The 25563-nt window shown below is 47.5% G+C and overlaps 1 protein-coding gene and 1 non-coding gene across 2 annotated transcripts in view; both read right to left on the minus strand.

Annotated features, from left to right (window-relative positions):
- Positions 1-807: 807 nt before the first annotated feature.
- EYA2 (EYA transcriptional coactivator and phosphatase 2) overlaps positions 808-25563 on the minus strand; it is a 207824-nt gene continuing 183068 nt past the window's right edge. The window contains exons 11-15 of the mRNA XM_012558626.1: positions 14658-14818; positions 9058-9172; positions 7802-7923; positions 5756-5856; positions 808-1173 (exon numbers count right to left, since the gene is read on the minus strand). Coding sequence (XP_012414080.1) covers positions 1093-1173; positions 5756-5856; positions 7802-7923; positions 9058-9172; positions 14658-14818 — 580 coding nt within the window. The 3' untranslated portion in view covers positions 808-1092. The remainder of the gene's footprint in view (positions 1174-5755; positions 5857-7801; positions 7924-9057; positions 9173-14657; positions 14819-25563) is intronic.
- LOC111819280 (U6 spliceosomal RNA) lies at positions 10269-10376 on the minus strand. Its single transcript, XR_002823010.1, has one exon. It is a non-coding gene; the product is annotated as a U6 spliceosomal RNA (small nuclear RNA).

The raw sequence follows: 25563 nt of genomic DNA on the forward strand, positions 1-25563 counted from the left end.
GCCCTGCTCCATGGGAAACCCATGACCCAAGTAGGCCAGTGAGACATAATCCTGGGGCTTTTGCCAGAACTACTGTGAAAGCGGTACTCTTTTTCTGCTGGTTTGGTTTTGCTGAAGGATTCTCGGTGCCATCTTTGCCACAACATGGAACAGCCTGCCTGAGAATTAAGGCACACAGGAGAAAGTCATTTGATCACCTGGATCCAGCTATGCCTGAAGCAGATGTCATCTAAAATTCCTGGAGACAATTTTCTTTTTTGTTTGGCCTAAGCCACTTTGAGTTGGAATTTTTATTCTTTTGGAAATGAAAGAGTTCTGAAAAAGACTGACATAACATTTGTAAGCGTCAAAAGTAGTAATAAAATAGCCATCCTGTACCCGCCTTCAAAATGTAAACGCAGTTTTATTTAATGCCTTTTATCCATCACAAAGTACTGCTTCCTTCCCAGTGTTCCCCTCTCCCTAGAAAACAAGATGGCAGCATAAGGCACGTGCACTGTCCACATGACGTCAGGTAAGTTCTTTGAAAATAAGCAATAGTCTCCCCTATAGCCCAAAATCTCCTCCCTTGCTAATGTTCAAAGAATGATTGTCCCCCAAAAGCATAACTTGGAGAAGAGAGTGCTTAAATTAGAACCATGAACCACCCCACATGCCAGCTGAAAAAAACCAAACCAAACCAAACCAACGACTAAGAAAACCAACAACACAGGTACAAGAGCATAATACCGGAGTAATGCGATTAGTCCATAAATTAAAAAGAAAAAAAAAAAAAAAAATCCTGCCCCCCTCCTTGCCACCAGTCCTCCCCCAAATCAGCAAGTCCTTGCTTTTGTTCTCTAAGTCTTGTAGAAAAGTCTGGACTCTGAGCCAGCCCTTTTCCCCGAAGTCAAATATTCTGAAGCCAGTTTTGGGTGCCTCGCCTTTCAGGACCCTTGTTTGGACGGAAAGAACAGCTTCTGAGATGGTCAGCAGACGCGTCTGCTTGCCTGGTGTCCAAGGTCAGCGTGCTCGGTGGGGAGGTGGGGAAGGCGTGGGGCCTGGGTGGGCGCCATGCATCCAGCGATGCCGGTGGAGATGCTGCTGGCTCTGCTATAAATACTCCAGCTCCAGGGCGTGCCTCAGTGCCTCCAGGTCGGCGTGGCAGGATATCCGCCAGAAAGGCATGTTGTGCTGGAACACAGGACATCCCCCACAAGGTTACGCTCCGCTCTGTGTCTCCCGCAGGCCCCACCCCCGCGCCCAAGGCTTAGAGAGCCTTCTGAGAAGTCACCCAAGTCAGGCTCGGGTGTACGCGTCTACTAACCTGTGAGGCACCTTATGTTTCTGGCAGGCCCGCATCTGGCCAGGACCACTAGGTCGGTCACACCATTTCTGTTCACCCAGAGCCTGCCTAAGGGCCATCTTTCTCCTTGCTTATGTTGTTATTGTTAGTTGCTGTCGAGTCAATTCCAACTCGTGACGACCCCATGTGTGCACAGTAGAACTGCGCCCTAGGGTTTTCAAGGCTGTGACCTTTCAGAAGCAGATCACCAGCCCTGTCTTCTGAGGTGCCTCTGGGTGGGTTTGATCCATCAACCTTTCAGCTAATAGTCAAGTGCTTAACCATCTGTGTCACCCAGGGACTTCCTTGTTATAAAAAAAAATCCCAAACCTGTTGCTGTCAAGTTGATTCCGACTCATAGCAACCCTATAGGACAGAGCAAAACTGGAAGGGTTTCCAAGGAGCAGCTGGTGGACTTGAACTGCTGACCTTTTAGTCAGCAATTGTAGCTCTTAACCACTGCACCACCAGGGCTTCCACCTCCTTGCCATAGAACCCTGAATTTCGCAGCATTGTGACCGGATGCAGGGGATGAACCATGATTGTTCTAAGATGTGACGATTCCAGCCGTGTTTGCCAGGCATTGGTCTGGAGGTGGTCATGTGATCTGTTCCCGCCAATGAGGAGGCCGGTTGGGGGCTTCTGGGAAAGGTCTTCCTCCATGACTAGAGAGAGAGGCGCCTAGGAGAATTTCTCCTTTCCTCCTCTCCTTCCCTTCTTTGTGTTACTTCCTGTCCTCACTGGCTAATGGGATGATCTTTCTAAGCATCTGTGTATGTCAACTTGGTTCATGTGGAGGACCTTGTTTCCTTTGCAGCTTTCCTCATATCTGTGGAGGCAGATGGGGTCTGATTCTTCCCCAAAAACATGCGCTCCGGAGGACAGTGACTTGGCCTGACTGTTCACAGCTGTGTCCCCAGAGGGGCCTTCCGACAGGTGGCACACACTCATGGGGCTTCCATTGAAGGCACAGATAATAAACCCATTGATAAGAAACAAGATGATTTCATCTTGCAGTAAGTGCTGAGAATTTGCATTTCCACCCCACATATACTGAATCAGAATCTACAGTTTAACAAGATAGCCAGGTGATTCTTATGTATAACTTCCTGGGAACTCGTTAGAAATGCAAATTCACAGCAAGGGCTTGAACTTGAATGAACAGGTTTGAAGCCCTGAATGGAACAGAGGGAGAGAGAGCAGAAAGCAGCTGGGTGTGTGTTTACTTTTCATAAGCGGGTTCAGAAGCCCGCTTGTTGTGTTGTTGTGTGCCATCAAGTCGATTCCGACTCATAGCAACCTCATGTGACACAGTAGAACCGCCCCATAGGGTTTTCTTGGCTGTAGTCTTTACGGGAGCAGATCACCAGGTCTTTTCTCCTGTGGAGCCGCTTGGGTAGGTTTGAACTGCTGACCTTTTGGTTAGCAGCCAAGTGCTTAGCCACTGCACCACCAGGGCTCCTAGGAGGTGATATTTAAGTGGGACCTGAAGGACAAGAAGGAGGGAGCCATGCAGAGATCTGGGGGAAGAGCAGTCCTGGCCCAGAAGACAAAGCAAGTGCAAAGGCCCAGAGGAGGGTTCGCACTTGGAGTGTCGTGTTCCTGGCTGCATCACATGGCATCCGGCACATAGTAGGTGCTCAAGAAACATTTGTGGAAGGAATGAAAGAGGGAGAAACAACGGGAAGGTGAGTTTCTCAGGCAAAGCTCTCCATGGACTGTTTTTCTGTTTTGTTCCGTTGCTGCTACACAACTTCCTGCTGAAGGGAAGCGGAACCACCGATCAAGGACAACGATGCCGTCCAGCTGCCCCTAGCTCCTCCCACCCTCTCCTTTCCCCACCCAAGCCTGCCTTCCCCTGCACCAGCTTCAGCTGCAGGACAGGTTCTGGTGGCTGCCCAGCCAATCTCGGTCCTTTTAAAGTCCATTTTTCTGTGTGAAAACCAGCAAAGGAGGAAAAAAATGCCTAGGCCTCCTCATTCCAGCCTGGTGGCTCCGGAGAGCTGGTGGATTTATCGCTTGCGGCGAGGCGGAGACAAATGGCCCACTAAAGTGGAGATATTAACAACACTGTCAGCGGGAACCACCCAGGCCCTCTGTCCCGTCGCCATATTTCACGCTGCTCAGGTGTCCGGCGGCCTGGGCTAATGATTCCCATCCATCAGGCTGGAGAGCTGCCGGGACAGCCCGCTTAACAGCAGCTGGGCTCCACCTCAGACACCCTGGCAAAGTGACTTTTAGGGGAGCTTGGTGGGGGATGCCCTTGTCTTCTCTGGTGGGCGCAGGGGTGTGAATGGACTGTGTTTGAGACGCCCCCAACTCCCTCCTCCTCTCCCTGCCAGGCATTTGGAGCAAGATGCAGGAAGGTTTGCATGTACCAGCTGTGTGACCTTAGGCAAACCCGTTAACCTCTCTGAGCTTCAAATCCACCCTCTGTAAAATGGGATGTGACGATACCCACCTTGCAGGGGGCACTTGAGGATTAAATATAATGATGATGATGATGTCAGTAATGAAGAGCAATGATTAAGGGCCTGGGGTTAGGTTGGGCGCCCCTGGGTGCCAGTCCCAGCCCTGCCATTTGTCAGCTGCAACCCAGACTGCCAGCTGCCCCCAGCATCCCTTCTCTCCTTCTCTCCCAGAAGGAACCCCCAATTTTTAGCTGGGCGCATGGCCACTGACAAGGCTGCATCTCCCAGCCTCCCACAATCTGGTCAGTGGGCCATCCACCTGGATCGCGCTGTGCCTTACAAGGGAGGGGTGAGTTCTCCCCTCCCCTCCCCCTTCCCTCGGGCTGGAATGAGGACATGGGGAGCTGGGGGCCATCTTGGGCCTCGTGGAAACAGCAGTGTCCAGGGCTGGCGGAGCCACATGAGAGAATGAGCCTGGATGCCCCCAGTCCCCACGCTGCCTCAGCAGCCCTGGGCGGCTTACACTCTTGCTGTCCCAGGGGACAGAAAGAAACCTCTGCTGTGTTTAAGCTGCTGTCTGGCATCTCTGGGCCCTGCCCAGAATCAATGTGACAACCCCCACCATGCTCCGCGGCACCTTTGGATACTAAACCCAGAGATGAGAAATAAACCGCAGGTGTCGCCCCACAGCCTCTTGCCACTCCCCACTCGCCCAATCCTCCACAGCAGCCACACTGGCCCCCTTCGGACCTCTACATGTCCTGGTTCCTCTCTTGGATGGGAGCCCTTCCCCCTGACGCCTGTTTCCTCTCCTCCTTCCGGTCTTTGTTCAGATGTCACTTTGCGGAGAGGCTGGCCTTGGCCACCACCTACACTTGCAACCTGCCCCTAACCCCCGGCCACGCTTTCTTCCCCATGCTTGATTTTCCTCCAAAGCACTTGTCACCCGTGACACACGTTATACTTGTGTTTACTGCCTGTCCCCAGCTTGTCCCCTGTGAGGGCAGGGCCTGTCTGTCCTGTCCACGGCAGGATCCCTAGTGCCCAGAACAGTGCTGGGCACACAGTAGGTGCTCAGCTAATGGAGCTGACACACTCGCGGAGAGTCCATGGGAAAGTACCAACCACACAGATACCTGTTGTGTGACGAGAGGGGACAGCAGTCTGAAGAAAGAATAGGGGCAGCCCCGGGTGGGAGTCACAGGACTGGCTGGGCAGGGAATCCCCGCTCAGGAAGTGGTGCTGAAGGCGAGGCGAAGGAGGAAGCCCGATGAGCTGGGTGGGGTGGGGGGCCTCCCAGGCTGAGGGAACAGAACATGCAAAGGCCTCTGACCTCCCCTCTCCGAGCCCCTCCTTCAGGCCTCTCCTCTTCTTGTGAGTTTTCATACGCTGAGGCCCTTAACATTTTTGCATTTCCTTGGGATTTGCTGCTGAGTAGGGAAAGGGGAAACCAGGTCCCCTGAATTAAGCTCCGTGACATTAACAATCCACTTCTCAGGCCCCTGGGTGGGGGTGGCAGGGTCTCTGGGATGCTGCTGACAGCCCCAGACCCGGAACCTTGGCAGCTGTTTCTTTTCCAAGAGCAGAGCTGCAGCCACCAGAGCCCCGGCCCTCTCCTCACAGGCCCGACATCACAAATGTGGGATTTTCTTTTTCATTAGCTTAATGCTATCTTTATTAACTGGGAAGGGTTCCTGGAACATATGAGCAGCAAGGATGAAATAAAACACACACACACGCACCCACCCCCAGCCCACCTGCCCTGACGAGCGTCCCTGGGCTCCCAGGAGCCATCCTAGAAACAATCCAGGGCTACCAGGGGCCGCGGCCAGAGGCCTGGAGCGGGATTTGTGGAAGGAAATTACTCAGGATGCTTCTGTGATTTGCAAATGGGAATGGACTGGCCAGCAAACAGCCCGGGAAAGAGAGGACCAGTGGCGGACAGCTGGGCAAATCTGCATGGAGAGACTTAGAGAATCATGAGGACAGCTCAAAAAGCTGGAGAGACAGAAGCAAGTACCTTCTTGGCCCCCTGCTCCTCTTCCACACCATCACCAATTACGATGTACACAGCTTTGCGGCCAAATCTCTGCATGATGCGCTCAAAGCAGCTTTCTTTCCCTGCGTGCACAGAAGAAGGAAAGAGAAAAAGAAGCTCCGTGAGGACCAAGGAGGGAAGCGAATACCTAGGTGCCACAGAGTTGACTCCACCTCATGGCGGCCTCATGTGTGTCAGAGTAGAATTGTGCGCCATTGGGTTTTCATTGGCTGATTTTTCAGAAGTAGATCACCAGGCCTTTCTTCCAAGGTGCCTCTGGGTATACTCGAACCTCCAACCTTTACGTAGCAACTAAGCATGTTACTATTTGTACCACCTAGGGACTTGCCTACTAGAGTAGACAGAGTTTATTCCCCTATCCCACTGATGTTGGGTTTGGCCACGTGACTGGCATTGACCAGTGGAATGTTAGGGACCTGGCACAAGAAATGGGTGTGGGTGTTTGGCTTGACCTCCTGCACTTTTACCCTCTGCCATAAGAAGAATGTGCCTTGGATTGCCACTGGTCCATGATGAGGAGAGATGTGGAGCAGACCAGAACCTGGAGTCAAGCCCAGTAGAGCCACAGCTGGTCCACGGACCCATGAGCGAGAAATAAAAAGCTTGCTGTTGTAAGCCATGGAGTGTTGGGGATGTTTGTTATGCAGCATTATCAGGGCAGAAACTGACCATTGAAAAAATATAGGATCTTTTAGTAAAACTAGGGAGCTGGAGGCCAAATTCGTGTCCTATCTCAACTTTGATTACTTTTAGCTCTCTGATCTTCAAGCTTGTTGTTGTTAGGTACTGTCAAGTTGATTCTGACTCAGAGTGACCCCCATGTGACAGAGTTGAACTGCCCCATAGGGTTTTCTTGGCTATAAACTTTACAGAGCAGATCACTAGGTCTTTCTCTCGCAGAGCCACTGGGTAGGTTCTGTCAACCTTTCGGTTAGCAGCCGAGCATTTAACCATTTCTATGTGGTTTGAGAACAGGTTCAAGGTTATCTGATGATTTGTACCACCTAAATTAAAATCACCTCATGTACCATGCTGTGGGGGGAGCTGCCCTCTTCTTTTTCCTTAGTAATAGAATTCTGTGAGTTTTAGCTGGGCGCACAGCCACTCAGCTACAGATCAGCTTCCCTGCAGCTAGTTGAGGTCATGTGACTCCGCTGGGACCAATAGGAGGTGAGTAGAAGTGATGTGCGCCCCTTCTGAGTCTTGGCCTTAAGATACCAGGCGAAGACTGGTATCTATTCCTTCCTCTTTTACCCCTTCCCACAAGCTGGGATGACAATGTGGCAGAAACTCAGGTTTGACCTTGTGGATGAGAATAAAACCATTAGGGATGATGGACAAATAAAAAGGGAAGGACTTGGGTTCCTGGGTCACTCCACCAGCCTGGATCATTCAACTCAGGTCTGTTATAGGGGAGAGAAATAAGGTTTGGATCTTATTTAAGCCCTTGTATTCTGGGGTATGTTTGTTATAGCAGCTTTGCATGTAGCCTAACTAACACACTTTTGAAAACTATTAAAAAAAAAAAAAAAAAAAAACCAAACCCAAACCCACTGCTGTTGAGTCAATTCTGACTCATAGTGACCCTACAGGACAGAGTAGAACTGCCCCACAGGGTTTCCAAGGAGCAGCTGGTGAATTCGAACTGCCAGCATTTTAGTTAGCAGCAGAGCTCTTAACCACTGTGCCACCAGGGTAAGAGCTCGGCTGCTAACCAAAAGGTCAGCAGTTCGAATCCACCAGCTACTCCCTGGAAACCCTGTGGGGCAGTTCTACTCTGTCCTATAGGGTCCATATGAGTTGGAATCGACTCGATGGCAATGGGTTCAAAAACTACAGTCCTAATACATTTTTCTAGAAGCAGAAGGAAGGCAAGTGGGTTGCGAGGGCTGTTTTGGGCATCCGAGTCATGCCTGTGGACAAGTTCCGTAAACCTCTCATATCCAGGATGGAAAGTTAACCCCACCCTCTCTCCTTGCACCACCCCGAGCTCTGGCTTCTCCCTACCTGTCTTGGTTGCACTGTAGATGTTCTCAATAGGAAACACGGAGCCCAGTCCATAGAGCAGGACTTTGGCCAGGGCAGGAATTAGTTGAGTGGTGGTGACCAGCACGTTGACACAGTTGGGCCTGAGGACAAAGGAGACTGTGGCTCAGAACTCGAAAGTACAAAGGCAGGCCTCCTGATCCTGCAGCATGAGCCCGGAGCGGCTGGGAATTCTGGTGCTGGCTACGTCATCTCCACAGGTTCAGCACAGTGTCAAGCACATAGTAGGCACTTCTGAATTCTTTGTTGGATGGGTAGATGTATGGATGAATTGATGGACAGATAAAGGCAGGGAGGCAGAGGACACTGGGTGGTGGGTAGGTAGGTGGATGAATGGAGGGATGGGTAGATGGATATATGGGTGGTCAGTGTGTTCTGGTGGTTAGCTCCAGGCCAGGGCAGGGCCCAAGGATCCTCCAGCTGTTCCTCTCTTTTAAGCCTGCAGCGCCTGACACACTGAAATGCAATATGGGTTCAAGTCTTTTCTTATTTAAAAAACAAATGTTTACTGCAAGGGTGGCACGCGTACACAGCTGCAGGAGCCGGACAGATACTGTAAATGAGTGTCATGGAACAAGCGTAGGGTAGCAGGGAGGGGTGGGGACTGGGATAAACTGGACTGCGTGTGCCAGTTTGGATCTTTTGAGAATCCAGAAACCTGGGGTTACATGTGAACTTTCCCAGTGTTTGGGAAACAGTGTGAGTCAAATAAAACATATAAATAATATGGATTCAGCCCATGGGCTGTCATTTTGTAATTATTCATTTGCTGAGTCACAAGATTTTTTGATGCTACTGCAGGAGAGTAATTTGTTCTCTGGCCCAGATGATCTTATATAAGAATGAGAGGCAATTTATTGGAATGAAAGTTGACCCTCTTCTACTCACTAGGAACCCACCAGGTGATCTGAGACGTCCTATAAAACCGTTAACAGAGGATAATGCTGTGACTCGTGGGTATTTCGGGCAAGAGTGGATGGGACAAGGAGGACTTATGTACAAATATGCTGGACCTTGATAACTTCTGCAGCTATTTGCTCAGCTGTGCTTTGAGGTGGCCACTGTGCCTTGCACACCTCTGCTTTATTAAATGTCTGCAAAGTGTCACAAGTGAGAATTGGGGAGTTCTGTCCCCCTGACTGTGGAAACGGAGGGGCCACCACCCTAGCCTGGGAGAAAGCTTAGTGGCATGAAAGAAAACAGGGGCTCCGACTTACCGGGAATTGATGAGGTTTAGTGCCTTCAGGGAGTGGGTCAGCCAGAGGTCGGTCAGCGCTTCCAGCTCGGCTCTAAGCTGTAGCCAGGTCTCTCTTTTGGGAGCACCTATCAAGCCTGTGGACAAAGGAAAATAAAGATGTGGAAGCCCATTTTAGAGGTAGGAAGGGGAGTCTGGCCACTGCACCCTGAAGGTTCAAACCATATGACAAGAAGGTCAACTTCAATCCAGTGGCTTCTCTTAATCTTAACCTGGGATCAACCCATCGATCCATCCATCGATCTAGCCATCACCCATCCATCCATCCACTGACCCACCCACCTACCCACCCGCTCACCCCTCCACTGACCCATCCACACACCCACCCACTCATCCATCCACTGACCCACCCACCTACCCACCCACTCACCCATCCCTCCATCCATCGACCTACCCACCATCTACTTTCCCCTCCCTCTCTGCCTCATCCATCTACCCATCTATCCATTAATCTACCCACCCACCTACCACTCACTTCCCCCGCTCCCTGCCTCCATCCATCCAACAAAGAATCTAGGCGTGCCTACTATGTGCTTACAAAGGCAGGGATGCTTTTCTGTTTATTGCTGGATCTCAGTGCTGTCATTCTTTCTTTCTCACCTGTTGTTAGGTGCTGTCGAAATCGACTCGACTCATATCGACCCCTTGTGACAGAGAAGAACTGCCCCATAGGGTTTTCTAGGTTGTAATCTTTTCAGGAGCAAATTGCTAGGTCTTTCTCCCTAGGAGCCGCTCGGTGGGTTCAAACCACCAACCTTTTGGTTAGCGGACGAAATGCTTAACTAGTGAGCTGGTGACGCAGTGGTTAAGAGACTGGCTGCTAACCAAAAGGTCAGTAGTTCGAATCCACTGGCCACTCCTTGGAAACCCTATGGTGCAGTTCTACTCTGTCCTATAGGGTTGCTACGAGTCAGAATCGACTCAATGGCAATGTGTTCGGTTTGGATTGGACTATGTGCTTGACACTGTGCTGAGTGTGGAGATGAAGAAAACCTGCAGACTGCAGTGCTTACACTGGCATGGTAGAGACAGAGAATTAATAATACCAGTAAAAATACTAATGACTAACATTTATCGGGCACTTATTATGTGTAGGTTCCTGCGCTTTTAATGATTTATTTCATTTTTAAAAAATTTTATTTATTTTGTTGTTGTTGTTGAGAATGTACACAGAAAGATATGGAACAGTTCATGAATTTGCACGTCATCCTTGCGCAGGGGCCATGCTAACTAACCTCTGTATTGTTCCAACTTTAGAATATGTGCTGCCGAAGCGAGCACTATTTAATGCATTCTTACAGCGACCCTAGAGGTAGACACTATTTTTATTTTCCATTTTACAGGCGAAGAAACTGAGGCTTTGTGAGGTAAACTGGCTGGCTCACAATCAGTTAGGGAGGAAACAGTGGATACACGTTTGGCACCCAGGCAGCCGCCCTTCAGAGCTCACTCTGTGTCTGTTTCCAGACCCGACAGTCATTCCCTCAGCCTTCAGGGCCCTTACGATCAAGTGTAGACTTCATAGCATGATCCTGCCACCTCTTAGTTTGCCAATCTCATCTCCTGCATCCCAGCCCTGGTGGCCTCCTCTTTGTTCCTTGAAACACCAAGTGTGTTCCTGCCTCAGGACCTTTGCACACCGCATTTCGGACCCTCGACCACTCATCTCACCTCCCCTTTTTGCCTGGCTAAATCTTTCACACTCCGCACACAGGCCTCATCTTAAATGCCATTTATCCTGGCAGGCCTCTTCTAGCTCCCCCTAGGTTGAGTCAGGTCCCCTGTCTTACCCTCTCCCAACACAATGCACCCCTTCTTCAGAGCACTTCTTACAACTATAATTGAAAACTTCTCTGTGTGATTACGTGTTTGCTGTCTGCCTCTACCATTAGACAGTAAGCTCTATGAAGCCAGGGGCCGAGTCATCTTGTTCGCCACCACAGTCCCAGCCTCTAGAGCAGGGGCTGGAACGTGCTTGGTGCTGAATCGATATTGGTTGAAGGAAAACAAATTCGTTGGGACAAAATGCTGCCGTGTGCCTCTGCTATTTAGGCATCTTCTTGACATCAAAGATGCCAGCTGTCCAAAGTACTCCCCATGTCCTATAAGGCCCTGCACGATTTGAACCCTGTCACCACTCAACATGCCACTCTCAGCAAGGTGCACCATGGGTCAACCACTCCTACTTCCTCCTACGCCAGGGAGTATGCTTCAAGCTACTGTCTGCTCATCCCGCCCCTCAGCCTTCTCATCCGGGCTTGGCCTCCTCCCTACCTTCCCCAGATAACAACAGCAACATTCTTGAAGCACTTATCATGTGCCAGGCACTGTTCCAAGTGTCTTCCATGTGTTCATTCATTTATATAATCCTGACATTAATTCTATGAGTTGAGCAGCATAACTATCCCCATTTTACATACGAGGAAACTGAGGCACAGAGGGGTCAAATAACCTGCACAGGGTTACACAGGAAGGGCGGCTAGGAAATCAGGCAAAGGAGGCCTCTGAACCCCATCACTATCTACCAGATGTTGACTTAAGCATTTTCTCCCTTTAGCCTATATTTTTGCCAATGCCTCTCTGCCCAGCATACCCCCAAGGGCCCCTCAGTTTGGAATCCTGGGCTCTGAGTACATCCTTAGACTGGAAGGCTCAGCCCTGCACCTGGCCAGCCTTACAACACAGAAGCAGCTCCTGCACAGCCAAGGGCTGCTGGCACCCTGCCGGCTGCAAGCTTTTCCACCTGCCGACACCTCAGGTCATTTTCCCCCAGCTTAGGGGAGAGCACAGGAGCCTGACGGCAGCTCTGGGCATTTCCTGGGGCTTAACCTGGATGGGGCCCCTGGTGGCACAGTGGTTAAGAGCTTGGCTGCTAATCAAAAAGTCAGGAGTTCGAATCTACCAGCTGCTCCTTGGAAACCCGATGGAGCAGTTCTACTCTGTCCTATAGCGTCACTGTGAATCGGAATTGACTCAGTGGCAATGGGTTTGGTTTTGGTTTTTGGAACCTGGATGAGGAGCAGATGGCTGCTGGTGGCAGACTCCACCCCTGCCTCCCTCGCCCCAAACACACCCCGCTCCCAAGAAATCCTATGGTGAACAGGCTGGGTGACCCTAACTCGAGCTCAGTGCATCACTCCTGCAGTCCACGGACTTGGGTGTGAGCGGTCGAGGAGGGTAGTGTGATGTGCAGAACCATGGCTCTGGCCTAGGCTGTGTGATGCTGGGCAGGTTACTTAACCTCTCTGATCTCACTTTCTGCCTTCATACACCATGGATTCTAAAAGCACTTACCTATTAGGGATGTTGTAAAAAGCAAGTGAAACATTACAGGAAAAGTCCTGGCACACAGTAAGCACTCAATAAATGTTCGCTGATCTCAGGACGGTACTCAGCACCTGGGCTGGGCATTAGGGCTGTAGGTATGATCAAGACAGAAAATCTATCCCAAAGGAGCCGATGTGGAAGCAGAAGACACAGGGAACCAAAAGCAACCAGTGATAACAATTGCTACCATTTATTGAGCACTCACCACATGCCAGGCACGGAGGCGTGCCTTTTGTATGCATTAACAATAAACCTCCCAGTAACCCAGGGAAGCAGAATTATTTTAATCTCCATTTTACAGACTTAGAAATCCAGGCCCAGAGAGATTATGTATCTTAAGGTCTCAGCGAGAAACTGGCACAGCCAGGAGTGACAGTGGTTTCTGTCCCGTTTGAGACTCTGGATTCTGCCTATGGCTCTTCTCTTTCTGGGAATGGAGGGAGGAAGCCCTAGAAGCTTCTGGAGCCAAGGTGTGTATGGCAGACACTAATAGCTGCCTGTTGCTCTTGCTGGGTGCTGTCGAGTCAATTTCAACTCATAGGACCCCTTGTGACAGAGAACGGCCACGTAGTATTTTCTAGGCTGTAATTTTTACGGGAGCAGATTGCCAGGTCTTTTTCCCATGGAACCACTGGGTGGGTTAGAACTGCCAACTTTTCAGTTAGCTGTGTGTGCTTAAGCGTTGCACTACCGGGGCTCCTTTATTAGCGCCCTACTCAAACCTTCTCCCCTATCGGCCAGTAGCTGGTTCCAGGCACTGTGCAACCAAAAATCCCACCGAACGCCTCCTCCAGGGAGCAGTATCACCTCCTGTTAAGAACCACTGGTCTAGGGAATTCCAGAAACAGCGATCTAGGGCCCGGCCATTGCTGAGCCCACCCTGCCCACAGCCCCTTCCAGACTTCTTGTTCCGTGTGATAAACAGAGGCTGCCCTATGATTGAGGATGGCTTCTCACCGTGACTGCACATTAGAATCACCCACCATGAATTCTGTGGCCCCGGTCCTGGAAAATCCAAATCTCGGGGGAGGGGAGAAGCCAGACCGGGTGGTGGTGGTGGGGGCGGGGGGGTGGTTTAAGCTCCTCAGGTGGTTCCAATGTGGGTCAAGTTGGCGAATCTGTGACTTCAGTGCTTCTTCAACGTTAATGCTTTTGCAAATCACCTGGGGCTCTTGTTAGACATTCAGGTTCTGACTCCATCGTCTGGGGTGGAGCCAAGGGCGTATTAACCGTAAAGCAAGGTACGCATGGGCTTAATTATGTTTACTTACTAATCTGTAGTGAACAATTTCACGTGGGTTTCACCACAAAAACAGGTGAGAGTGGGCACTACAGATTAGTAAGTAAGCACAAGTAAGCCCGTGTGTACCTTGCTTACTGGGTACTTTGTCCCTGGGTGGAGTCTGCATTTCCACCAAGCTCCAGGGTCATGTGGCTGGACCCCAGACCACAATCTGAGCAGCGAGGGCTGAAGCCACTGGCCCTCAAACCTAACCTTATTATATCAGAATCACCTGGAAGGCTAGTTAAAAACCCAGACTGCTGGGCCCCAACCCTAGTTTCTGATTTGACAGGTCTTGGGTAGGTGGGACTAGTCCCCAGGTGACGCTTCTGGTCTCAGGACCATGCTTGGGGAGCCGCTGGTTGTGGTCAAGAGCACAGACCCCGGAGCCGGCTGCCTGTGTTCAATCCCCACTGCCCCACTTGCAGGTGGTGTAATCTCGGTTGCTGTTGTTAAGTGCTGTTGAGTCGATTTCCACTCGTAGAGACCCCATGTGACGGAGCAGAACTGCCCCACAGGGTTTTCCAGGCTGTAATCTTTACGGGAGCAGATCATCGGGTCTTTTCTCCCACAGAGCCACTGGGTAGGTTCAAACTGCCCACCTTTTGGTTTGCAGCCGAGCGCTTAACTGTTGCACCACCAGGGCTCCTTATATAATCTTGGGCAAGATGCTTCATCTATTCCTCAGCTTCCTCACCCTCAAAATGAAGACGCTGATACTAGAGCCCTGCTCTAGTGGGTACCATGAGGATTAAATTAACTGAGCTGGTATTTACAAAGCTCGCAGAATAGTGCCCGGCATGGATACCACTCATGCCAGGTGACGCAGTGACAGCGCCTGTCCTGGACGCTTTTCCCTTCATCCGAGAGTGTGGCCCGAGCATCAGAGACCCCTGTATGTGCCGTGTGCAGGCCGGGGACTGCCGGTGACAGCCTCTTCCCAGCCCACTCACCACCCACGTTGTTCTTGTAGGTGTTGTACATCTCCTTCACCCGCCGGTAGCGAAAGGCCAGCTTCCTCATCCAGTCCACACCACCGTGGACGCCGGAGCCCAGGCAGAGATTGGCTCCTGGGGCCGAACTGTGGAAGCCGTCGGTGGAGAAGTTATACGTGCTGGAGAAAGGGAAAGAAGCAGAGGGTGGGAGAAGAGACAGTGTTAACAAACAAACGACAAAAAAGAGACAAGGTTAGCGTGGTGAGACCATGAGCCCGTGGGATCCACGGACAGGGCGTGAGGCATTCACGGACCCTCTGAACGCGGCACAGGATGCTGGAGGTATGAGCTTTCAGGGAGGAGCAGGACCACAGCTGTTATTATTTATTATAAAAAAATAAAGACCTATGGAGAATACAGTATGATTGTTCTAATAACTTGTTTGCACAGAAACTTCCTCTTTCTCTCTAGAGATGTCAATGGGTTTATTACATAGTCTTGTTACTGCTTCTTCCTTCTCAGCCCCCACCCCCGCCATGGGTGGTGGTGAGCAGGCACTAAAGATACGTGAAATATGCTCAACTAGTAAAAGGGAGCAGAACCATGTCTAACCATAGCAGCACATAACTATTTCCCAAAGACGGCGGCCTCTGTTTTTTTTTTCTTGATGGTTCAACAGACTTTAATGAAAGGATTATTCGGGAAGTGTAGGTGGAGTTCAAGGCAACAGAAACTAAACAATGGGGAGTCCTTATCAATGCTAGGTCAGAGTCCACAAAGAGAAGAAATAGTGTTACTGGAGTCCAGCGGGTGAGCTGGAGCCATGGAGGGAGCAGGTAAGCAATACCCATGCCTACCCTCATCTTTCCTTCCACCCTCTTTGATCTCCTTCCAGAGCCTCCCATTGGCCAAATCCACCGGAAGCCTATTGAAGGCATCTTTTGCTCTTGCCCTATAAACATCCATTTTCCTTTCTTTTGTATCAAACAGCATATCTGTTTCCTTTTGTGGACCATTTCTGTCCCCTGCATGCAGTGGCCAGGCCAGGCAAAGCCTCTCTCCCTCTCCCTTTAGAATTTGAAGCTCGAAGGAATTTAAAAAATGGTTGGAGTTGTTTCATCCTGACAGAAGAGTCCAGAAGAAACATCAATGACTTCCTGCTACTTTGATCCCCAAATGTGCTCTGGTTCATGTCCCTTCTAAGGCCTGACTACCCACTCTTCCCTCCGTTCTGTGAGCAACTCCATATCCTTCCACAAAAATTCCCTATTTCATTTTTTTATTTGTTAAATTGGGCAGAGTCAATTTCTGTTGCTTTGCAGATGTATAATCCTCGACCCAGGAAGAAGCATGCTAGGCTAAGAAGTTCCACATGGAGTTGGGGACACTTCAGAGCACCACATAAAGTTAAAGACAAATAGGGCAGCAGGGAACCAGATGGGGAAAGTGTAAGTGATTGGTCACTTTCAGGAACTTGTGTCTCTGCTGCAGGCCCTCTCACCAGCAGTAATGCTCCAAGTGCGGAGATTGAAAAGAAGGAAACTCAAGTCTCCAGAGAACATCATTTTCTTTCCCTCTACCAGGAAGCTTTGGTATAGGTTTGCAAAATCATGGGAGTATGCTTATAATGCTGGTAGTCCCCGATTACGATGTACTCGAGTTACGATGAACCGCACTTAACGACCGTCTTTTTTTGTTTTTGTACATCTTATCATCAGTAATATGTGCTACGTACAGTGTTGCAGCGTGTAATTTGCTACTGTTATCTTTCTCAGATGTTTACGTGCAGATGTTCAATTTTATGATTTACTGTTCAAAACACTGCCGTATAGTTTTCTAAACTGAATCAAGGGCTTCAGTTGTTGGAAAACACGGACCCAAATGAGGATCGCTTTGCTGAAGTCAATAGGCAGGTTTGGGAAGCAGTGACATGTTACTGTGAAATATATGAAGAAAAGAAGAAAAGGACCAAACAAATAACTGTCGCTAATTTTCCGACTAGAAACACCATCGTCATCCCCAGGGATAATCCAGATGATCCAGAACCTTCCACAAGTGGAGTTATTACTGCAACTGACAAAATGCCAATGTTGTTCTTCTTCATTGTCAGACTAAATTTTTATGATTTGCGTATTTTTAAAACGTATGTATTAAAATATATCTGTAAGTTTATCCGTAATGTTTCCAACCTCCAAAGACAAATAAAGATCAGATTTATAAAGAATCTGATAATAGATTCTGGGAAGATGGTGACATAAACCATCGTCCCAACTCTCCTCCACAAATACAAGAAAAACAACAAGGAAATAGTGCTCAGCTTTGAGACAGTCTGAATTGGGGAGCAGAGGAAGGCAGCAGGGAACTACAGACAGGCAAGAATCAACAAATCAACAAGTCCAACATGGTAGGAAAATCGCTTTTCCCACTGTCCCTGCACCTCTCCCAGCCATGCAGGCCACCAGCTGCTGTGAACTGGAGTAGTGGCTCCAGAAAAATAGTCTGCTTCCCTAACCACCACAGCCCTTGCCTGTACAAAGAGACAGCACCCCAAGCTTCTGCCCTAAAATCAACAAGGCAGACCTCCCCAGGGGTCCATTTGGAGTGTGCCAGCACCTCTCTCACCCAGACACTTTGGTTTGCAAGCCTACTGCAAATTGCTACAGAGGGGCTGTGCAGTGGGGTCTGCTCTCATAGTCTCGTAGTCTCTACGTGCCTCCTTGCGCACCCCATAGCCCGGGCCTCTGAAACCAACAGGACAGACCTCCTGGAGAGTCAGTTCTCATATGTCTGCTCCCCCTTTCATTCAGTGCTGAGGACTGCTGACTGAGGCTGCTGTGTGTTAGGAAGCAGGAGTCTTGTGTGGAGGCTGCATTCACAGCTAACAAGCTACCGGGAGGACTCTGATAGCAACAAGGCAGACCTCCATGGGGATCTGACCAGAGTGTGACACCGCCTCCCTTACCTGGTAATTGTTGGTTGCCAGGCTGTTGCAAACTGCTACAGAAGGCCCCTGCAGTGGAGTCTGCTCCCACAGTCAACACTCTACCCGCCTCCTTGTGAACCCCATAGCTCAGGCCTCTGAAACCAACAGGAGAGACCTCTCTGGGGATCAGTCTGGATCTGTCTGCTGCCCCTTAGAGTTGGCGCTGAGGACTGCTGACTGAGGCCGCTGTGTGCTAGGAAGCAGGCATCTTGAGTGGAGGCTACACTCATAGCCAACACACTACAGGGTAGGCTCTGATAGCAACAAGGCAGACCTCCCCGGGGGGTCCATTTGGAGTGTGACTACCCCTCCCTCAACTGGTAACTGTTGGCTGCTGGACTGATACAAACTCCTACAGAAGGTTTCCTACAGTGGAGTCAGGAGGTGGGTCACCTAAGTGCAGACTGCTTCCCCAGCTACCACAGGGCTACTGAGGCTCTGAAACCAACAACACAGATCTCTCGGAGGTCCTTCTGGGGAGTGCCAACTCCTCCTCCTCCTGAAATGGAGGAAAGTCTGCCTGTGCGTCCCCTGAGTGCCAGCTCAGATATAACCAGCCCCCACAGAGCAGGGAAGGAAACCTCAGGCAAAACTGGAGGCAACATCGAGCCCTGAAGGAGGCTTGCTGGGTGTAGGTTTTCCGACTAAAACTGTGGTTGCAGAAACAGAGAAGGGAAGGGAGTAATAACCAGAGAGAGGGGACTGTGCCCCCGGGCGAACAGATTGATAAGTACTTGCTATATCGCCTGAGTGGCAGAGTCCACTGGTGGACAGAATGACCACAGAGTGTTCTCCGGTGTGTCTGGGAGACACTGAAAGTTGAAAAACGAGATCTGTAACTTTTGAATCCCAATTAAACCAGGGAGGGAGAAGGAGCTATCACAGAGAGAGAAAATAGTAAGCAAAGGCCAAAGCCTATGCCCACCTAAGAGTTTCTTGCAGAAAGTAGTGCAGGCAAAAATACCAAATACTGGGGAAAACTGAGAAAGTAAACAGCCTTGAAAATTCCAATGCCTCAACAAAAAAATCGCAAGACACACAAAGATCAGAGAAACAATGGCCTATCCAAATGAAAATGACAAAGGGAGTGAAAGCGCATCTAGGGATGATCAAATAATGAAAAACATGGAAGAATGTAATACAACATTAAACATAATTAAAGAACTAAGGGAAAACACAGACAAAGAGCTAAAAGAAATAAGCAAGAACAAAATGAGGATCTAAAAAAAGAGATATTGCAACTCAAAGGGACAATAACTGAAATAAGAAACACAACAGGACTTGCCAACAGATTTAATGAGGCAGAAAAAAGAATCAGCAAATTAGAGGATAAGATAATTAAAATTACAGATGCTAAAGAGCAACAAAAACAGAGGCTCAAGAAGGCTGAGCACAGTTTAATGGAGTTATGGGACGATAAAAAGAGATCTAATATATGCATCATGGAAATTCCAGAAGGAGATGAGAGAGAGGAAGGGACAGAAAGAATATTTGAAGAAATAATGACAGAAAATCTCTCCAATCTAATGAAGGACATGAATCTACAAATCCAAGAAGCTCAAAGAACCCCAAGCAGGATAAACCCAAAGAGGTTTACACCAAGACACATCATAGTTAGGCTCTCAAAAATTAAAGAAAGAATCATGGAAGTAGTGACAGAGAAGCAAACAGTCACATACGAAGGATCCCCAATAAGATTAAATGCCAATTTTTCCTCAGAAACATTGGAGGCCAGAAGGCAGTGGAATGATGTATTTAAAAGGCTGAAAGAAAAAAAACTAAACTGTCAACCAAGAATACCTAGTGAAACTATCCTTCAAGAATGAGGGTGAAATTAAAACATTTCCCAGACAAACAGAAGCTGAGAGAGTTCATAGCCCACAGACCAGCACTACAAAAAATAAAAATGGGAATTCTGTAGTTGGAAGGGAAAAGACACTAGAAAGTAATTCAAAGCTATACATAAAAAGAAAGATCCCTAATAAAGGGAAATGCGTGGACAAGTATAAGGGCTAGTAATAAGGTATTTATGCTTACTAATTTTAAAAGTTTTGTCCTTCATGTTTTTTTTTAATAAAAAATACACAAAAGGCAAGGATAAACTTATGTTAGAGGGCACATGAAATATAAAGATGTAATTAGTGAGGGAGAGGAATGGTACAGATACAGAATTTCTTGTATGTTACTGAAGTTAAGTCGGTGCCAACTTAACCTAAACGAAACCAAACTCCCTGCTGTCGAGTTGAGTCCAACTTATAGCGATGCTATGAATGTTATAAATATAAGCTCTTAAATGTAATATTCATGGTAACCACTAAGAAAATATATAAAAAATACAGATAAAAGGAAAAGAGAAGGGAACCAAAAAGGTCCACTATGATAAACCAACAAAATACAAAAGTAAGCAGTACTAAAGGACAATGACAAGGAGGGCTTAAGATACACAAAAAACAAATAACAAAATGGCAGAAGCACGTCACTTCTTATCAGTAATTACAATAAATGTAAATGGACTAAAAGCTCCAATCAAAAGGCAGAGAGTGGCAGGATGGATTAAAAAACATGATCCAACTATGTGCTGTTTACAAGAGACACACCTTAAACCCAAGGACACAAAAAGGTTGAAAGTGAAAGGATGGAAAAAAAAATACTCCATGCAAATAATAACCGAAAAACAGCTGGCTGGTAATCTTAATATCAGACAAAGGAGACTTCAAGACAACATCTGTCAGAAGAGATAAAATTATATAGTGACATAAGGGTCAATTAATCAAGAAGATTTAACAATCATAAATATATATGCACCCAACATCAGGGCACCTAAAAATATAAAGCAAACTCTGATAGAATTGAAGGGAGAAACGACAGTACTACAATAATAGTTGCAGACTTCAATACACCACTATCAATACTGGACAGAACGTCTAGAAAGAAGATTAACAAGGAAACAGAAGACCTGAATGACACTATAAACCAACTAGACTTAACAGACATATATAGAACACTCCATCCAAAAACAGCACAATATACATTCTACTTCAGTGCACATGGATCACTCTCCAGGATAGAGCACATTTTAGGTCACAAAGTCAGTCCTGATATATTTAAAAAGACTGAAATCATACCAAGTATTTTCTCTGACCACAACAGAATAAAGCTAGAAATCAATAACAGGAAAATACACCAACATATGGAAATTAGACAACACACTATTAAACTACCAATGGGTCAATGAAGAAATCAAAAGAGAAATCACAAATTTCTTAGAGTCAAATGAAAATGAAAGCACAACACACCAAAACTTATGGGATGCAGTGAGGGCAGTACTCAGAGGGAATCTTACAGCAATAAATGCCTACATCAAAAAAGAAGAAAGATCTCAAATTAACAGCCTAACTCGACAATTCCAGGAACTAGAAAGAGAAGAGCAAACTAAGCCTAAACCTACCAGAAGAAAGAAAATAACAAAGATCCGAGCAGAAAAAAAAAAAGACAAAAACAGGAAAACAATAAAGAGAATCAGTAAAACCAGAAGCTGGTTCTTTGAAATGATGAATGAAATTGACAAACCTTTAGTTAGACTGACAAAGAAAAGAAAGAAAAGATGCAAATAACCAAAACAAAAAATGAAAGGGGACATTACAACTGGCCCAACAGAAATAATGAGAATTATGACAGAACATTATGAACAGATAATCTAAGAAGCTGGACTACATGAAGAAGAACGCAGCATCAGGATTGGAGGATGATTCATATAACATCATACGCAGATGACACAACTTTGCTTGCTGAAAGCGAAGAGGACTTGAAGCACTTACTGATGAAGATCAAAGACCACAGCCTTCAGTACGGATTACACGTCCACATAAAGAAAAGAAAAATCCTCACAACTGGACTGATAAGCAACATCATGATAAACAGAGAAAATATTGAAGTTGTCAAGGATTTCATTTTACTTGGATCCACAATCAATGCCTGGAAGCAGCAGTCAAAAAATCAAACGTACTGCCTTGGACACATATGCTGCCAAAGACCTCCTTAAAGTGTTAAAAAGCAAAGATGTCACTGTGAGGACTAAGGTGCGACTGACTCAAGCCATGGTATTTTCAATTGCCTCGTATGCATGTGAAAGCTGGACAGTGAATAAGGAGGACCAAAGAAGTGATGACTTTGCATCATGGTGTTGGCAAAGAATACTGAATATACCATGGACTGTCAGAAGAACGAACATATCTGTTTTGGAGGAAGTACAGCCAGAATGCTCCTTAGAAGCAAGGATGGCGAGACTACTTGGGACATGTTATCAGGAGTAATCAGTCCCTGGAGAAGGACATCATGCTTGGTAAAGTAGAGGGTCAGCGAAAAAGAGGAAGACCCTCAACAAGATGGATTGACACAGGGGCTGCAACAATGGGCTCAAGCACAGGAACGATTGTGAAGATGGCACAGGACCAGGCAGTGTTTTGTTCTGTTGTACACAGGATTGCTACGGGTCGGAAATGACTCAATGGCACCTAACAACAACAAACGCACATATTCGTGTACACGTAGAGAAGTGTACGTGTATATATAAGTGTGTATATATGTATATATTTGTGCACACATGTACATATAATGTATATGTCCAACAACCAAACCAAACTCATTGCCAATAAGTGATTCTGACTCATCGTGACCCTATAGGACAGAGTAGAACAGCCCCACAGGATTTCCAAGGAGTGGCTGGTGGATTCGACCTTTTGGTTAGCAGCCAAGCTCTTAACTACTGTGCCACCATGGCTCCAATGTATACATATATATATGTGTTAATATGTCTATATAATTTATATATATGTGTACAGACCTATATATAGGTCTATAGGTTTATATAAGGAGCCCTGGTGGCTCAATGGTTAAGCGGTCAGTTGCTAATGAACAGGTTGGCGGTTTGAACCCATCCAGCAGCTACGGCTGCTCCTGTAAAGATTACAGCCTAGAAAACCCTATGCATGGGGTCACTATGAGTCGGAATTGACTTGATGGCATCTAACAGCAACAACACAGGTGTATATGTACACATACTATCCTATCATGATTTGGGGCTAGTACAAGAACATTGCAGATGACTATCAGCTCGTGGTGGTGCGTTTGCCTGTGTGTGTATATACACATACTATCCTATCATTATTTTGGGCTACCACACATACATTGTAAATGACTATCAGCTCGTGGTGGTGTGTTTGTGTGTGAGTATGTGCACATATTATCCATCATTATTTTGGGCTAGCACAAGTACACTGCAGATGACTATCAGCTCGATGGGCATCTTTAAACAAAAAATGGTCTCCAGCTTACAGGTGACACAGAGCTTTCATTCAAACTTCAACTGTTATAAAATTGTCTGTTTTTTTCAAGAATTCTAGAGTAACATTACTTTTTTGCAGATAGTCTGATGCTTCATATCAGTCAAAAATTCTTCAATCATTTCTTGTATGGGAGTCATGAAAACTAGAAGTGGTCCAGGCCTCTCCTGACCTTGCTTGACCTTGACCCTTCATGTTGGTTTTGCCCCTCTGAGGGTGTTCATATGTGGCCGCTGAGGTTGGCTTCACCCAGCCAAGAAAGGGTAGGGGACGGGGTGGAGCCTGAAGGGTATTGTGCCAAAGAATAAGTTGAAGACACAGCCTTGGTTTCAGCAGAATGCCAAATAGGTTAAAAATACAACATTCTAGGAAAACGTCTGAATGAGCTCCTTTTCATTCAATACTGTCTAAAGTTCTCCTAACATCAGTGGCTGCCTGATGAAGATACACTCAAAACGGTCAGGCTACCCTTGGATGGAACCAGAGACACTTTCTACTTTTTCCTAAATTATCCTGATCATGGTGGTGTCTTCCAGGTACTTTTCCAGGGTAAAGGAAACCCGTGTGGTGTGGATACGTGGGCGCGTTGGGGGGTGGAGGCGGGAGGAGGTGGAGCCGGGTGTGAGAGGGTGTGTCACTTTTTGTAGATGTTTGTGTGTGTGTCAATGTATACAAAATTGGAAGCAAGTAAGACAATGTCAGAGTGGTTAGAACAAGATGGTGGGAATGTGGGTTGATTTTACTTTTCTTCTCTGCTCTTTATTGAATTATTCAAATAATAAAAAACAAAGACCTAGGGGGAATACAATATAACTGTTCTAATAACTTGTTTAAGGAACCCTGGTGGTGCAACAGTTAAGCACTCAGCTACTAACCCAAAGGTTGGTGGTTTGAACCCACCCAGCAACTCCATGGGAAAAAGACCTGGTAATCTGCTCTGGTAAAGATTAAAAAAACAAAACAAAACAATTGCCATTGAGTTGATTCCAACTCACGGAGACCCTATAGGGTAGACTAGAACTGCCCCACAGGGTTTCCAAGGACGTAAACTTGACGGAAGCAGACTGCCACATCTTTCTCATGTGGAGTGGCTGGTGGGTTCAAACCACCGATCTGTCAGCAGCTGAGCGCTTAACCACTGCAGTACCAGGGCTCCTCTGTAAAGATTACAGCCCAGAAAATCCTATGGGGGAGTTCTACCTGTCACATGGGGTCGCTATGAGTCGAAATCGACTCGATAGCACCCAACAACAACAACAACTTGTTTGCACAGAAACTTCTTCCACCAGAGATGTCAATGAGTTTATTACTCGGTCTTGCTGCTGCTGCTCCCTTCTCAGCCAACCCCCATCTCCCATGGGTGGTGGTGAGCAGGGAATAAAGATATGTGAACTATACTCAACTAGTAACAGGGAGCAGAACCATGTCTAACCATAGGACCAGACACCATTTATCAAGGACCCATTCTGTGTCAGGCACTTTTCCAGCAATAACATACTCTTAACTAATGAGGAAGGGGCTATAATTTTATCCCCATCCTAGCTGCTTGGCTCCAGAACCCCCACTTTTAACCACCACGCAGTCCTTTCTCTCCAGTGTAAAGGTTCCAGGAGCAGGTTATCCAATAGGCAAAGTAAGCACACCTGTAGTGAAATTGTTCACTGCAGATGAGTAAGTAAGCACAAGCAAGCCTGTGCTTACCTTGCTTACTGGGTAATCCATCCCTATAGAAAAGAGGCTTTGATTCTGTCGGAAGGTGCTGTGGGGTTGGGAGAGAGACAGATGCCAGCCATTCCTAGAAGCAGAATCTTTAATGTGGTGAAAAAAAGTGAAATTGTTCACTACAGACGACCTGGTAAGAGGTAAACACGGTGCCTATTGGATAATCCAACCATGAAAAGTTCTCATCTTGCTAGATAATTTATTCCTGGAAAAGTGAGCACTGACTATAAACTCATCAGAGAGCCTGGAGGAGATGCCAAGAATTTCTATCAAGAGACAGAGGCCCCTCATGGAGGGTAGGGCAGGGCACCCAGGGTGGACAGAGGAGCGGTTAAGAGCTTGGAATCAGGCTGTGGATTCAAATGCTGCCTCCCCACTTACCAGCTGTGGGCAGGATACTTACTCTCTCTGTGCCTCACATTCCCCAGCTGGACAATGGGATGATGATAAGAGCATCTGCCTCCTAAGGTAACTGTGAAGCTGCAGGCGGTTAACCCATGCAAAGCGTTCAGAACAGGGCATGGCCCAAAATAAGGGCCCAACAAAGGCTGGTTCTCATTGCTAAGTGAAAAAACCAAAGCTAGGAGCATTTGACACGTGGCTCCTGTTGTTGTGTGCCGTCGAGTCGACTCCAACTCATAGCGACCCTACAGGACAGAGTAGAACTGCGCCATAGGGTTTCCTAGGCATTAATTTTTACGGGAACGAATTGCCAGGTCTTTTCTCCTGGGGAGCTGCTGGGTTTGAACCTCTGAGCTTTCGGTTAGCAGCGAAGTGCTTAACCATTGTGCCACGTGGGCTCCTTGGTTCCCAGCACATAGTAAAACATCAATTGCCATCAAGTCGATTCTGATTCACGGCAACCCTGTGTGTGTCA

Source organism: Trichechus manatus, unplaced genomic scaffold (assembly GCF_000243295.1).
Source record: "Trichechus manatus latirostris isolate Lorelei unplaced genomic scaffold, TriManLat1.0 scaffold00008, whole genome shotgun sequence".
NCBI lineage: Eukaryota > Metazoa > Chordata > Mammalia > Sirenia > Trichechidae > Trichechus > Trichechus manatus.